Here is a 13,930-nt window from a genome sequence, read left to right on the forward strand (position 1 = left end):
CTGAAGAGTTTTCTCTGGTTTACTATTTGAGAGAGTGCAGTCCATTGTGTCAGAGAAGACACCTCACATCTCACTGTTCACAAAGCACCCTGTCTTCTGTGGATGTGACTCCTTGTAAATACTGAGTTGAAATGGAAGATTTATTACGATTTTTATTTATGTGTATGTGTGTCTATGTGAGTAAAAGTCAGGTGTGTATGGGTATCTACAGAGGCCGTGGATAGAGCTGGAGTTACAGGCACTTGTGAGCTGCATTGTAGGTGCTGCAAACAACTTTGGTCTTCTGGAAGAGCAGGAAGAGCTCTTAACTGCTGAGCCATCTCTCTAAACCACTGAATATAGTTTTTCTTAAAGTGTGTGTGTCTGCCTGTGTACTGCTGGGATTGGGACTTGGGTATGTCATGTGCTAGGTAAAAACTGAGCTATATCTCGAGTGCACACACAAACCCTTTCTCGCTCTCTTTATTCTGAGACAGGGTCTCACTAAGTTACCCAAATTTTCAGCTCACTTTGTAGCCTGGGTTGGCCTTGAACTTTCCATCTTGATCCTCCTGTCTCTACTTCCCAAGTGCTAGGATTACAGATTCACCACCACACCCTGTTTTTACAGTGATGGACTGCATGCAGTTTGGGGGTATACTAAGCTGGCACTCTGATAGGTAAGCTATGTCCCCAGCTGTGTTTCTCCTTTTCCCTTCCCCATCTTCCCTTCTACCTTTTCTCTTCCTCCCTGTATTTCCCTTGCATTCTCCTCCCCTACAGAAACAGCCTGGTCCCTTGAACTCTGGCTCAAGGGATCCACTTGTCTTAGCCAACCCAGCAGATGTGACTACTGCGCTCAAGTCACTGATGGAGAGTATTCAATAAAGTCTCAGAATCATACTATCCCAGACAGATATGGGAGCACACAACTTTGATCACAGTGCTCATAAGTTAGAGACAGAGGGATTCTTTTAGTTGGAGGCCAGCCTAGTCTACATAGTGAGTCTCAGAGTAGACGGAAATAAGTGATGGAGAAACTATCTCAGAAGACGAAACAAATCCTTTCCCTCCGCCCACCTTCCTGCTTCCTTTCTTCAAACTTGGGTGGTTTTGAGGCAGTTGTAGGCCACTGCACCCGGCCATACCTCTCTCTCTTCCATGTATGTTCCCTTGATCTTCAACTTCTCTTCTTCGTTCTGAGATACCGTCACGTTTAGCCAAGGCTTGCTTTGAACCGATTCTCCTGCCTCCGTCACCTCCCAAGTGCTGGGGTGAGAGGCATGAGCCACCATGTCTAGTGATATTCCCTCTCAAATCCCAACATCTTAAGCCTTAATACCAGCACTGCAGGCAGAGGCAGGCAGATCTCCTGAGTTCAAAACCAGCCTGGTCTACAGAGGGAGTTCCAGGACAGTCAGGGCTACACAGAGAAACCTATCTCACCCCCCATGCCTCTAAAGGAAAAACTTGGAATATTTTTAAAAATTCAAGATGGAACGTATATTATTCATTTGTGAAATTCATAAAAAAATCAGATTTTCCTTGCCTATCATGCACAAAGTCCTAGATCTATCCTGAGCACCACATGAACAGGCATGGCAAGTGCCTTTTATCCCACCATATGGGAGGTGCTGTTAGGATCAGAAGTTCAAGGTCATCCTCAGAACTTTCAGTGTTTGAGGTGAGCCTGGGGTACTTGATGCCTCAAAAGGAAATAAAGAAGGAGACAAACCATCTCTCACAGCGCCACATGGATTTCTAGCCTCGGTTGCTTCACATCATTGCCAGCTCCTTATACTGACAGTCATATTAATAATTTTAGCCCCTCCAATAGGTATCAGGATTTTTGCTTACATTTATTTTTGAGATAAGCTTGCCAACAATTGAGATAATCTTAGACACACTCTGCCATTTTGTAGCTGTGTGTTTATATAAATCAGTGTTCTTAACATTGATAATCATAAAATCAAAATTTGCTGGAGTATACATTAAATCTCAGTTCTTGGGATGCAGAGGAAGGTAACTCTTGAGTTCTGGGCCAGCCTGTTGATCTACATGGTGAGTTCTATGCCAGTCAGGGCTATATAGTGAGACCCTATCTCAAACAAACCAACCAACCAACAAATATGGATCAACTCTGAAAAACATCAATGATGCTCTATATCCTGCAGGATCAAATGTTCATCTGGGTGGAAATGGGGCATAGGAGGGAGTATGGGCAAGTGTATCCGGGGGGCTCACTGGGCAACCAGCCTTGTCAAAACAGTGAACTCCAGGTTCGTGGACAGACCCTGTTTCAGAAAAAGACAATGGAGAAAAGCCACTGAGGAGGACATCCTGACATAAATCCCTGGTGTCCACATGTCCCACAGTAGGACACACAGACTCTTCTACAATACATACACAGGAACAGACAGGCACATGTATCCTATTAGTATACAGAGTAGTTTTCATCTGTGATAAATGGTTAAGTTTACATGTATATTGAAGAATTGCTTTAAAACAAATATCTTTATTATAAGTGTTTGGTTTGGCCAGATATGGTGGCTCATGCCTCTAATCCCAATACTTGGGAGGTAGAGGTGGGTGGATCTCTTTGGTTTTGGGTGACCTTGGCCTATATAATAAGTTCCAGGCCAGCCAAGGCTATATACAACTGTCTTTCCCTCCCCACAGAAAACACCAAGACCAACCACAAAAGCCAAACAAAGCAACATAAGTGTTTGCTTTGTCTGCTAAAAGTTAGATCTAGCCCTGTTTTATAGATGCTAGAGGCACATGGTACAGCCTCAAACCCACCCTAGGCTCAAATACATATTAAAGCAAGAGTTCAGGACAACGCAATAGTGTCACTAAGAATGGGAAAACATTTCTTGGTCTTGAACATGCTTTTTTCCTTTGACTGTGTTTTGTCTTTACATTCTTACCTAGTTATATCATTTCCATAGTTATCTCTACATCACCTACAATGCCTCAAATTAATATTTAATGAAATGGCTCTCTGCCATGTTTATAGTAGAAAGCAGTTTGAACCCTTAGGAATTTATACTGTAATTACAGGCACATATATGTCAAATAAGATATGTAAATGTTATAAAGGAACATTAATTTCTATTAAATTTATTGTAAGTTCAGACACATAGAATGAATTAAAATGCAAAATGTTCTGATGCCTCCAGTCTGGGGCCTCTATTTAGAAGCTCTTGGCTAGAATGACCATATTTATCCTGTGCAGCTTAAATCCAGACTGCTCTCAACCTATCCACTCTCCCTGACTTGAACTCCTTTTGTACATCAGTGAGAGAACACTGTGTCCCATCGCCTGCACCCAGGGGCCACCATATTGCTGTGACGTTCTTTATGACCACGTACCTCTCTTACCAGAGCTAGAGCAGGTGCATCCACTACCCTACGGTCCCAGGGAAGACACTAGGGGTCTCAGCTTCGCCTCTATCTTGGCACGGGCTTCCAGAGCCCCTCACAGCCGGCTCGATCTCCATAGCTCTGCTCTTCCCACGGGGCCCCGTAGTGGTTTCGTTTTTTTAATGGGAGAGATGGGAACACACACACACACACACACACACAAATTGGCAAAATGTTCAGATTTGCAGTCCTTGGTATGAATTACTGAGTGCAGAACTCTATGTATTACTGGGATAATTTCTGTTACAGCCCTGCGCTGTGACACATCGGTCAATGCGGCAGGTTCCCGAGCAGCGTGCATGATTCTACGCAGCCTAGGGCGGAATGTCAGAGTGGCTAGCGGCTCCCGGGGCGCACTCGCGCCCACCATGACCTTGGACCCCCGCTCAGTCCGCGAACGCGCGCGGCCCCACGCCAACTCCCTACTCCGCCCCGGGTTTTCCGCGCCGCTGCGGCCAACCTGCGTCGCGCGACGACGCCGGACGTGCGAGCGCTCGGCGGCGCAGCTTTCCATTGGCCGGCCTCGGTAGCCCCACTGCGTGCGCCGCGCCCATTGGCCGGCGTGCCCGTCCGTCGTAGGGCCCGGCGCGCGGCCGTGCGAGCTCCCGCCCTCGCAGCTCTCCTCGCCGGCCGGCGGTCTCCGCGACCGTGCTCCGCTCGCGCGGCCCACGACCGCGCCCGGGCCTCGGCCCGCTAGGGCGCCCGCGCGGATCGGCCAGGCCTCGCAGGCGATGGCGGCCGCGGCGGCGCTCTCGGGCGCGGGCGCCCCTCCCGCGGGCGGCGGGGCCGGGGGCGGCGGATCCCCGCCGGGCGGCTGGGCCGTGGCGCGGCTCGAAGGCCGCGAGTTCGAGTACCTCATGAAGAAGCGTTCGGTGACCATCGGGCGCAACTCGTCGCAGGGCTCGGTAGATGTGAGCATGGGCCACTCGAGCTTCATCTCGCGGCGCCACCTGGAGATCTTCACGCCCCCGGGCGGCGGCCATAGCGCGGCCGCCCCGGAACCCGCGCAGCCCCGGCCGGACGCGGGCGGCGACTTCTACCTGCGCTGTCTCGGCAAGAACGGCGTGTTCGTGGACGGGGTGTTCCAGCGGCGGGGGGCGCCGCCGCTGCAGCTGCCGCGCGTGTGAGTGGCGGGCGGGGGCTGCGGCCTGGACCTGACCCACAGTGGCTACCCACCGCAGGGAGGGACCCTGACCCACAGCAGCCACCCCGAGGGAGGGGCGGGACCCAGACCCCCTAACCATCATCAGGCAGGATTCAGAAGACCCACATCAGCTGCCTATGAGCAGGGTCAGACCCTGAACCAGACCTTCTGGTCACCATCAGGGAGGGATCCTGATCCGCTATCCAGGAGCAAGGAAGGCTAGACTCACCACCAGGATCCATTCACTACCATAACCAAGACCTGACTGATTCTGACTTACCCTAGTTTAATACCCACTACCAGAGCTGGGACCACAACCCCCAGCGCTCCACCCGGAGTGTTTAACCTGGCTGGCCCACTCATGTCTGCCCTCACACCGCCGTTCCCATGCACTGGTATCCTAGCCCACAGCCCTTTGTCCAGTCCGACATGGGACTCTCAGAACACAAACCATCATTTCTGTCTTCAACCCTCAGCCCTCCCTGCCATCATCACCAGCGTTGGTGGGTGGAAGTTTTATGAGTGCTGTGTGCCTAACCATCAGGGAGGAAGCACCCAAGGGAGATGTTAAGCTGTGTGTGGTGGAAAACTGCCCTGAACTAAAATACCTATCTAAAATGAAGAATAGATACCTGTTACCTTTTTTTTTTTTTTTTTTTTAAATTCACGTTTCAATGGCAAGACATTTTGGAGGTAGTGTCTTAAGCCTAACAGTTCTCTTCCCCCAATGTTTTTGTAGCCTGAAAATTAAAAACCCCAAACATGAAGGATTAAAAACCTGTCCAGAAATCTGGGAAAACTGGATATTTCAACACAGTAATTTTTAAAAAGCACCTTTAGCCGGGTGCAGTGCCTTCAACCTGTAATCCCAGCACCCTGGAGGCTGAGACAGTAGAAATTTGAGTTCCAGGCTAGGTTAGACTGTATAGTAAACTCTAGATTAGTTTGGGTTGTATGGTGAGACACTGTCTCATAAAACAACAACAACAAAAAAACAGAACAAAGAGTGTTTGGTTTTTTAAGGAATTATAAGATTGTGTAGAGTGAGAAGGGAGCCTCATAGGGAACTGTCAATCACTGTACAAAACAATTTTCAATTTGGTTCTGTGGTTGGATAAACTTATCATTTACTGTGCTTGAAAAACAACTTTGCTCTCTAGGAAATGCTAATTATTCCTCAGGTTCCTTTCTAGATCATTGCTAGTACAGCTTTTGCCACAGACTGAAGTTTTTAATTGCTTTCAGTTTTTGGAGATAATGGTAAGAGCCGTGGTTTTAACTTAGGTTTGATGTGTGTGTATTCCATATCTCTTATCCTTGGGATGGTGTTCCAGCAGGCACCACTGTGCTTGGCTACAAAGTATTTATATATATATTTATTTATTTAAAAATATTAACAGTCTCTGTGTTTAATAGCACTTGTTGCTCTTGCAGAGGACTTGGGATCAGTTTGCATCATCCACATTACAGCCAAAACTTTAGGTGTCAGATACCCTCTTCTAAATGCTGTCATCACTGGGCATGCACATAGTACACAAACATATGTGCGAGCACATTCTCATACACAAAATAGAATAAATATAAAGTTACATTTGTTGCCAGGTGTAGTGGCACACTTTTAATCCCAGCACTTAGGAGGCAGAGGCAGGTGGATCTCTATGAGTTCAAGGTCAGCCAGGACTACATAGAGAGTTCCAGGCCAGCCAGGGCTAACCCTTGCCTCAAAATAAATAAATAAAATAATAAGTAAAATTACATTTGTTTATATCTGTGCCTTGCTTGCATTCGCTACAGCACACACATGGAGGCCAGAGGACAACTTGCTGGAGTCAATATTTTCTTTCTGCTGTGTGGGTCCTGGGTATCAGACTCAGATCATCAGATGTGGCAGCATGGGCCCTTACCAGTAAGCTGTCTTGTTGGCCTACAAGTTATTTTTTATTGTTATTTTTAAATTTCAAATTAAATTAAAAACTTAGATTAAAACTTATGAGTATGTGTCTGTGTTGGTATGTACATGTGAGGTAGGTTCGTCAGAGGCATCAGAGGATCTCCTGTAGGTGGTTATGAACCATTGGACATAGGCGCTGGGAGCCAAATGTAGCTCTTCTGAAGCAGCACATGTGCTTAGCTCAGGAGCCATCCCTCCAGCTCCAAGTGTGTGCCTGTGCACACATGTGTGCCTGTGCACCACATGTGTGCCTGCTACCTTTACAGGCAGAAGAGGACTTTGGATTCCTTGGAGCTGCTACACAGTTTTGAGCCACCATGTGGGTCCTGGGGATTGAACCTGGGTCTTTTGGAAGAACAGCCAATGCTCTTAACCACAGAACCAACACTGTGGCGACCCAAAATCTTTTCAAGTTTAAACAAACAAATAGGTACCGGCATGCACACTTAGGAGTATATAATGGAAGGGTTATGCCAAGGCTGAAGTATTTTTGAGACTATGACAAGGTGACCTTGAACTGGAGACCTTACTGCCTCCACCTAGGAACTGGTGTACTACAACTGTTGTGAATACTCTTGTTACTTTGTTTCCAAATACATTTCTTCCTCTGTTGTCTAGGTAAACTTGTCCTTGAACTCTTAGTGAGTCTCCCACCCCAGCTTTTTTTTTCTTTCCAGACAGGATTTCTCTGTATCCCTGGTTGTCTTGGAACTTAATCTGTACACCAGGCTGGCCTTACTCAGAGATCTTCTGCCTCTGCCTCCAAGTGCTGGAATTAAAGATGTGGGCCACCACTGCCCAGCATCCACTAACCCTGCATGCTGGGATCTATAAACTCCCCTGACTGGCGCACTCTGCTTTGAAATATTCTTAATGTTTTTGTCCTTGGCTGCCCTTATATTTGATTCGTTTTGGAGACAGGATTTCTCTGTGTAGCCCTGGGTGGCCTGGAACCAGCTCTAGCTCTATAGATCAGGCTGGCCTCGAACTCAGGGATTAAGGGTGTGCACCACCACAGTACTTGTTGGTCTTGTATTTAAACCACCATGATTTTATCCTAGTTTGAACTTTTATTTTTATGTTTGCATTTTGTAGTTTACCTTAAAAATTCAAAGGGGTTAGTATCTTAGTGCATGCCTTTAATCCCATCCAACACTTGGGAGGAAGAGATGGAAGGATTTCTCTTGAGTTCCAGTCTAGCCAGGTGTACAAGTACCACCTTGCCTAAGAGAACAAAATTCAAAGGTAATTTGCAAGGATATGAAGTACAGTAGTGGTGGTTTAAAGTGTGATCAGTTCATTGAAGTAGGATATACTGTATGGATTTGGCATACCTATTTGAATAGGACTACTCATATCCTATGGTGAGTATCTTTAGTAAGTGTGGTTGCAACAGTACAGATGCCTTTGCACTGACTGGTGAGCCCAGTGCCCACTGTGGATGTGTACTTGGGACTCAGTAGGCATGACAACAATGGGGGTGTGTGTACTTTCTTTTTCTTCTTAGATTTATTTATTTCATTTATATGAGTACATTGTCACTCTTCAGACAGAACAGAAGAGGACATCCGATCCCATTACACATGGTTGTGAGCCACCATGTAGTTGCGGGAATTGATCTCAGGACCTCTGCAAGAACAGTCAGTGCTCCTAACCACTGAGCCATCTCCAGCCTGACATGTGTATTTTCAAAAACAAAAATCCACATGATTCTACAGATCCTTGTTTTTCAGCCAAGTATGCAAAGCCATATGTGAGGGAAATGTAATTTTTTTTTTTTGAGACCCTGTGACTTAGGAGAGGCACTGGTCCTCTTAAACTGGGATTTGTAGGGTCTCCTGAAGGTGGGCAGGTGGAGGAAACCTCCCAGCTTCGAATGAACCTGTACTCTTGCACTGGAATGGATGGGATCCAGGCTGAGAAGGATCTCAGAGGGAGGGTGTGCAAGGCTCAAGTGTGGCTTTGGACTTGGTGAAGTATTGCTTTCACTTTAGTGAAAGTGTCCCCCTTAGGCTCAGGTAGCTGAATATTTGGTCCCCAGTTGGTGGTGCTGTTGGGGGAAGTTTAGGAAGTATGCCTTTCAGGAATATGTCACTAAGGGTAGGTAGGCTTTTCAAATAAAAAGCCCCTCCTAGTTGTTTTTTTTTATTTTTAATTTTTTTATTTTAACCCCCTGCTTCAAGCTCATGGTTCAAGATCTGATCTCTTTGCTTCTTGCTCCTGCTGCCTGCTACTGTGCCTTCTGCCGTGGTTTTTTTTTTTTTTTCTTTTTTTCGGAGCTGGGGACCGAACCCGGGGCCTTGCGCTTATTAGGCAAGTGCTCTACCACTGAGCTAAATCCCCAACCCCAAAAGTGGTTAATTTTTATCCCTCTAGATAAGGATATGCTAAAATAAAGTCTTTTTTTTCCTCTCTCTTTTTTTTTTTTTTTTTTTTCGGAGCTGGGGATCGAACCCAGGGCCTTGTGCTTGCACTCTACCGCTGAGCTAAATCCCTAACCCCACAAACCCTTCTATACGAGGTTTTTGGTATGGTTATTTCATCAAAGCAACAGAAAAGTATTAACACAGCAAAGTAAGCCTTTTTAGAGTACAGGGTCTTTCACTGTCCAATGACTTAAGTTTAGTGCCTAAGACTAAAGTTTTAAACCAGTGGTTAGCCAGGCTGTAGTTGCACACACCTGTAGTCCTAGCACTCAGGAGGCAGAGGCAGGTGACTCTCTTGAGGTCAAGGGCAGCCTGGTCTACACAGTGAGTTTCAGGACAGTCAAGGCCACACAGAGAAACTTCTGTTTCGAAAAACAGAACGGAAAAAAGAAATCAGTGGGACCAGAAAGTTTGGGTTTGTTCCTGTTGTCATGGTAGCAAACAAATATAACATCAAAATTAGCAACTTTTTTTTTTTTAAATAAGCCGCTTTTAAAATCTTTTCTTTTTAAAATACATGTAAGTGTGTGGGTATGGATGCCAGATCCTTCAGAGCTGGAGTTACAGGTGGTTGTGAGCTGACATGGGTGTTGGGAACCAAACTTAGATCTCCAGCAGTAGAACATTCTCTTAACCACTGAGCTATCCATCATTCCAGCCCCCATCTCCAACCCTCAAATAAGTAGCTCATTTATGTATGTGTGTAGTATGTATGTAGGTGTGTGTGTATGTATGCGTGTATATGTGAGAGTCTTTATACAGTGGTCTGGAACTCCCTGACTGCCTCCTGAGTGCTGGGATTAAAGGCATGTACACCATGCCCAGCTTAATGGTTGTTTTTAAACTTTGAAAATGCCAGTTATGTAATTTATTTTATCTGTATGAGTGTTTTACTTTCACATGTCTGCACCGCTGGCTTGCCGGGTGCCTTGAGAGGCTGGAAGAGGCTGTTGCAGCCCCTGGAACTAGGTTGCAGACATTGTGAGCTGCTCTGTGAGTAGAGCCAAACCCAGGTCCTCTGCCTCCAGTACTTTTAGCCGCCAAGCTGCCTCTTCAGCCCCAAGTCCCTAAGTTTAACCAGAGTCTAGACTAATATCCTTCATAACAGAAAGAATAGTTTATTATTGCCTAAGAGTAGTTTTTGAGATGGTCTCGCTGTAGGACAGTGTCTAACTCCATGACTTTCCTGCCTTGCCCTCTCTAGGGGTGGGATTGCAGGTGTGCACCACCTTGTTTTGCTGCCTCATTTATTTATTATTGCAAAATAAATTATGCTTATTAAGAAAAGTGACCCCTATTTCCATCTCAGCCTGATTGAACTGGCTCTCTGCAGTGCTTCGTGATGTAGCCATACTCCTCGCATAGATTTTGACTTGAAGATGGTATTTAGTAGGGTCATATTTAGAGGCTTGTTCTGTAAGTCAGGGAAAACTGTAGAGAGACTGCAGATGGTCATGCAGTGGCTTCTGCAGCTTGTCAGATGAGTGGAGGTGACTCTTGGTGACTGGTCAACGCCTAATGAGTTGCCCAGAACCATGGTTCTCAGAGAACACTTGTATCAGTAAGGAGACGTAAGAACAGGTTGTCTGGTTGGGGTGGCCATGAAATGGGACCATAACTTTTACAGGGTGAGGACAGACAGGATAGAGGATGTAGAGTAAGGGGGAGAGGGTCATGAAAGGATGGAGGGCTAAGATTAGAGTTGGAAACCTTGTGCGGCAGCAGGTTTGCAGCAAAGGCCCTGCTTGCCTGGAGGTGGAGTGACAAGTGTGAGCTGGAGGATAGTTCCCTGCTGGAGAAGACCTAAGCAGGCAGAGCTGATCCGAACACCTAGCCCCAGCCCTCGCAAGGCCCGGTGTCTGTTCACCAAGGGCTGTGAGGGTTGCTTGACGTGAGCTTCTTTAGCTGAGCAGATGAAAGCCTGGGCTCGGGGCCGGGACCTGGTGAGGCTGTGTATACACTGCTCTGCTGTGTCAGTAGTTGCCTCATGGCTTGCCCGCAAGCAAGCTCCGTGTGCACAGTCACTCGGCACCTTGGTGCACCTCATTACTGGTTGTGGACACTGGGAGCAGTCACTCTGGAATTGTCACTTCCATTGCCAGCCCAGGGACTTGTTTGGCACTCCAGTGGTGAGACACAGTTACCTGCCACAGGCACCTCTATACTTGTGTCTTTTGATGATGTTGTTGGTTTTGTTTTTTGAAGCAGGGTCTTAATATGTAGCCCTGGCTGCTCTGGAAATTGCTGTGTAGATCAAAGACCATGCTGGCCTACAGAAACCTGCCTGCCACTGTGTCCTGAGTACTGGCCTTAAAGGTGTGTACCATCAAGTTCTCTTGTGTGTCCATGTCCATGGGTCACAGTATACACGTGGAGGTCAGAGAACCGTGGCAGGAGCCGTGTCTCCCAACTGACCTGCCTTCTGTTCATTTTAATGTTTACTTGATAGTGTAGGCTGTCTGAGACTTAAGTAATTAACATTTTTAACATTTTAAAGGATTTCCTTCAGTCTTTTTGTATGTAAGTGTAGGTGCGTGCATGGATGCCATTGCACAGATGTGGAGGTCAGAGTACGGTTTCAGGAGTTGGTTCTCCTTTTCTATCTTACTAAGGTAAATTCTCTTGTTTCTGCTACTCTGTATGCTTTAGTCCGGCCTGTGAGCTTCTGAGTGACTTTTCTGCCCCTACCTCCTGTCTCACATTAGGATTTCAGAAGAAAGTACTGTCTCGGGCTTGCCACTGCAAGTTGTTAATCTGCTAAGCCATCTCCTGGCCCCAGCTTTTAAAAGTTTATTGTCCATCCGTCCGTCCATCCGAAGATCCATCCATCCATCCATCCATCCATCATCCATCCATCTATCCATCCATCCAAACATCCATCCATCCATCCAAACATCCATCCATCCATCCAAACATCCATCCATCCATCCAAACATCCATCCATCCATCCATCCATCCATCCATCCATCCATCCATCCATCCATCCATTTCAGGACTGGGTTTCTCTAGCCTTGGCTGTTGTGGAATTCTGTAGATTGGGATGGCCTCAAACTTACAGAAATACACTTGCTTCTGCCTCCCGAGTGCTGGGAGTTGAAGATCTGCACGATCACGACCAGCCTTGCCACAGTTTTTTTTTTTTGGTTCTTTTTTTCGGAGCTGGGGACCGAACCCAGGGCCTTGCGCTTCCTAGGTAAGCGCTCTACCACTGAGCTAAATCCCCAGCCCCCACAGTTTTTAAAAGAAAGCATTTTTCATCTTCTCAGTGTATGCGCGCACATCCATCCACCCATCCTGTGCAGTCAGTACAATTTGTGGAAACCCTTCCCACCACGTAGGTTCTGGAGATGGGACTCAGGTCTACATCCATGTCAGGTGCCTTTTCCTACTTCAGCCATCAATTTTTAACTTTGAAACAGCTCTTTACTTATCCCTGGCTGCTGGCTATCCTGGAACTCACTTGGTAGATCACACTAGCTTTGAACTCAGAGATCTGCCTGGCCCTGCCTCCCACGTGCTGGGACCTGTGCTGCCACCTGTGCTGCCACACCCAGCCAGTTTTGAGATAGGACAGTTCATTAGCCAGACGCCTGTGTCTTGTTACTTGGGATAGTTATTTGCATACCTCTTGGCTGACAGCAAGGGCTGGTTCCCAGGTAGATGGTACCTACATCCCAGCATACTTAACCTTTCTGGTTGCTCCCTCTGTGATTGGGATGAGTGTCTGCATCACAGCACAGTTGAATCGTATTTGTGTCCCAGTTGGGACACAGACCTGAGGCCACATTTGTTTTGACCATCACAGACCTGAGCTTAGTGCTTGGAACCTGGTGCTGAGGGTCCATGAGGCTTGAGCACACGGGACACCAGTGTTGTCTCTGTCCTATCTTCCAGCTCTGTGATCCAGAGAGCAGGGAAAGTAGAGGACTGTTAGGTGTAGCATCAGTTTTGAGACCTGCTTGTTCATTAGCCTGACGCCTTTAGTGATGTGTTTCTCTTTCCTTTTTAAAATCTTATTTATTGTACATGTATAGGCTTGCATACGTGTGTATATGTATACTACATGACTGCCTTGTGCCCACAGGGGCTGGAAGGGACTTCAGCTTGAACTGCCATGTGACTGCTAGGAATTGAATTGAATCAGGATCCTTTGGAAGAGCAGCCAGTTCTTGCTGACCTCTCTAGCCCTGTCTTTTCTTTTTAAGCTTGTCTTTATTTAATTTTACAGTTTCCTCTCCTGTTAGGGGAGAAAGGAGCTACTGGTTTTTAAACTACGCTGTTCTTTTTTTTTTTTTTTCCTTTGGAGCTGAGGACTGAACCCAGGGCCTTGTACTTGCTAGGCAAGCGCTCTACCACTGAGCTAAATCCCCAACCCCAATTACACTGTTCTTTTTTTTTTCTTTCTTTCTTTTTTTTTTTTTTTCGGAGCTGGGGACCGAACCCAGGGCCTTGTGCTTGCTAGGCAAGCGCTCTACCACTGAGCTAAATCCCCAACCCTACACTGTTCTTTAGAGACAAAACAGCAGTTGTCTTGTTGGTTAGTTGGTTTAGTTTGGTTTGGTTTGACTTTTGGGGATAGGATCTCTCTCTGGGTAGCCCAGGCTGGCTTTGAATTTGTGGTGATCATTCTGTATCTACCTCTTGAATGCTGGGATTACAAGCATGCATGATCCTGCCTGGTTCTGATTGTTTTTCTAGGGGATAGGAATGGTCATAAGAATTTGACCTCTGCTTGTTGGAGGCTGGGTCTCCCAGGACAATGTCAGGAAGATGTGGATCCTGTTTTAGGCCTCCCACCCTGATGCCAGACAGACAGTCTTCCAGGATGACCATTGGTGAAGAGGCACACTACTGCTCCTCAGGGTGCCTGGAAATACCATAATTCTGGCATTGGTTTGCTGGAGGTTGGAGATGAGCAGGACTGTCACAGCAGTTACTGTCCTTGGGTCTGAAACCTTTGCATCTCGTATTCTTCCTGTGAGGACAGAATGAGCGTTCTTGCCT

General features: G+C 46.8%; 1 protein-coding gene and 1 long non-coding RNA gene across 3 annotated transcripts in view; one reads left to right on the forward strand and one right to left on the reverse strand.

Moving 5' to 3' along the window:
• Positions 1-1,825: 1,825 nt before the first annotated feature.
• On the reverse strand, positions 1,826-3,848 carry LOC134480920 (uncharacterized). The gene is made up of 2 exons (XR_010055927.1): positions 3,355-3,848; positions 1,826-2,273 (listed from the first exon to the last, which is right to left on the reverse strand). It is a non-coding gene; the product is annotated as an uncharacterized LOC134480920 (long non-coding RNA).
• A 155-nt stretch (positions 3,849-4,003) lies between these two features.
• Foxk2 (forkhead box K2) overlaps positions 4,004-13,930 on the forward strand; it is a 49,928-nt gene continuing 40,001 nt past the window's right edge. Inside the window, exon 1 of one of the 2 annotated variants that reach the window (NM_001401861.1) lies at positions 4,004-4,528. In NM_001401861.1, coding sequence (NP_001388790.1) covers positions 4,137-4,528 — 392 coding nt within the window. In that variant the 5' untranslated portion in view covers positions 4,004-4,136. The remainder of the gene's footprint in view (positions 4,529-13,930) is intronic. The other variant, NM_001107075.1, reaches the window with a different exon arrangement.

This window comes from Rattus norvegicus, chromosome 10, assembly GCF_036323735.1.
Source record: "Rattus norvegicus strain BN/NHsdMcwi chromosome 10, GRCr8, whole genome shotgun sequence".
Classification (NCBI taxonomy): domain Eukaryota; kingdom Metazoa; phylum Chordata; class Mammalia; order Rodentia; family Muridae; genus Rattus; species Rattus norvegicus.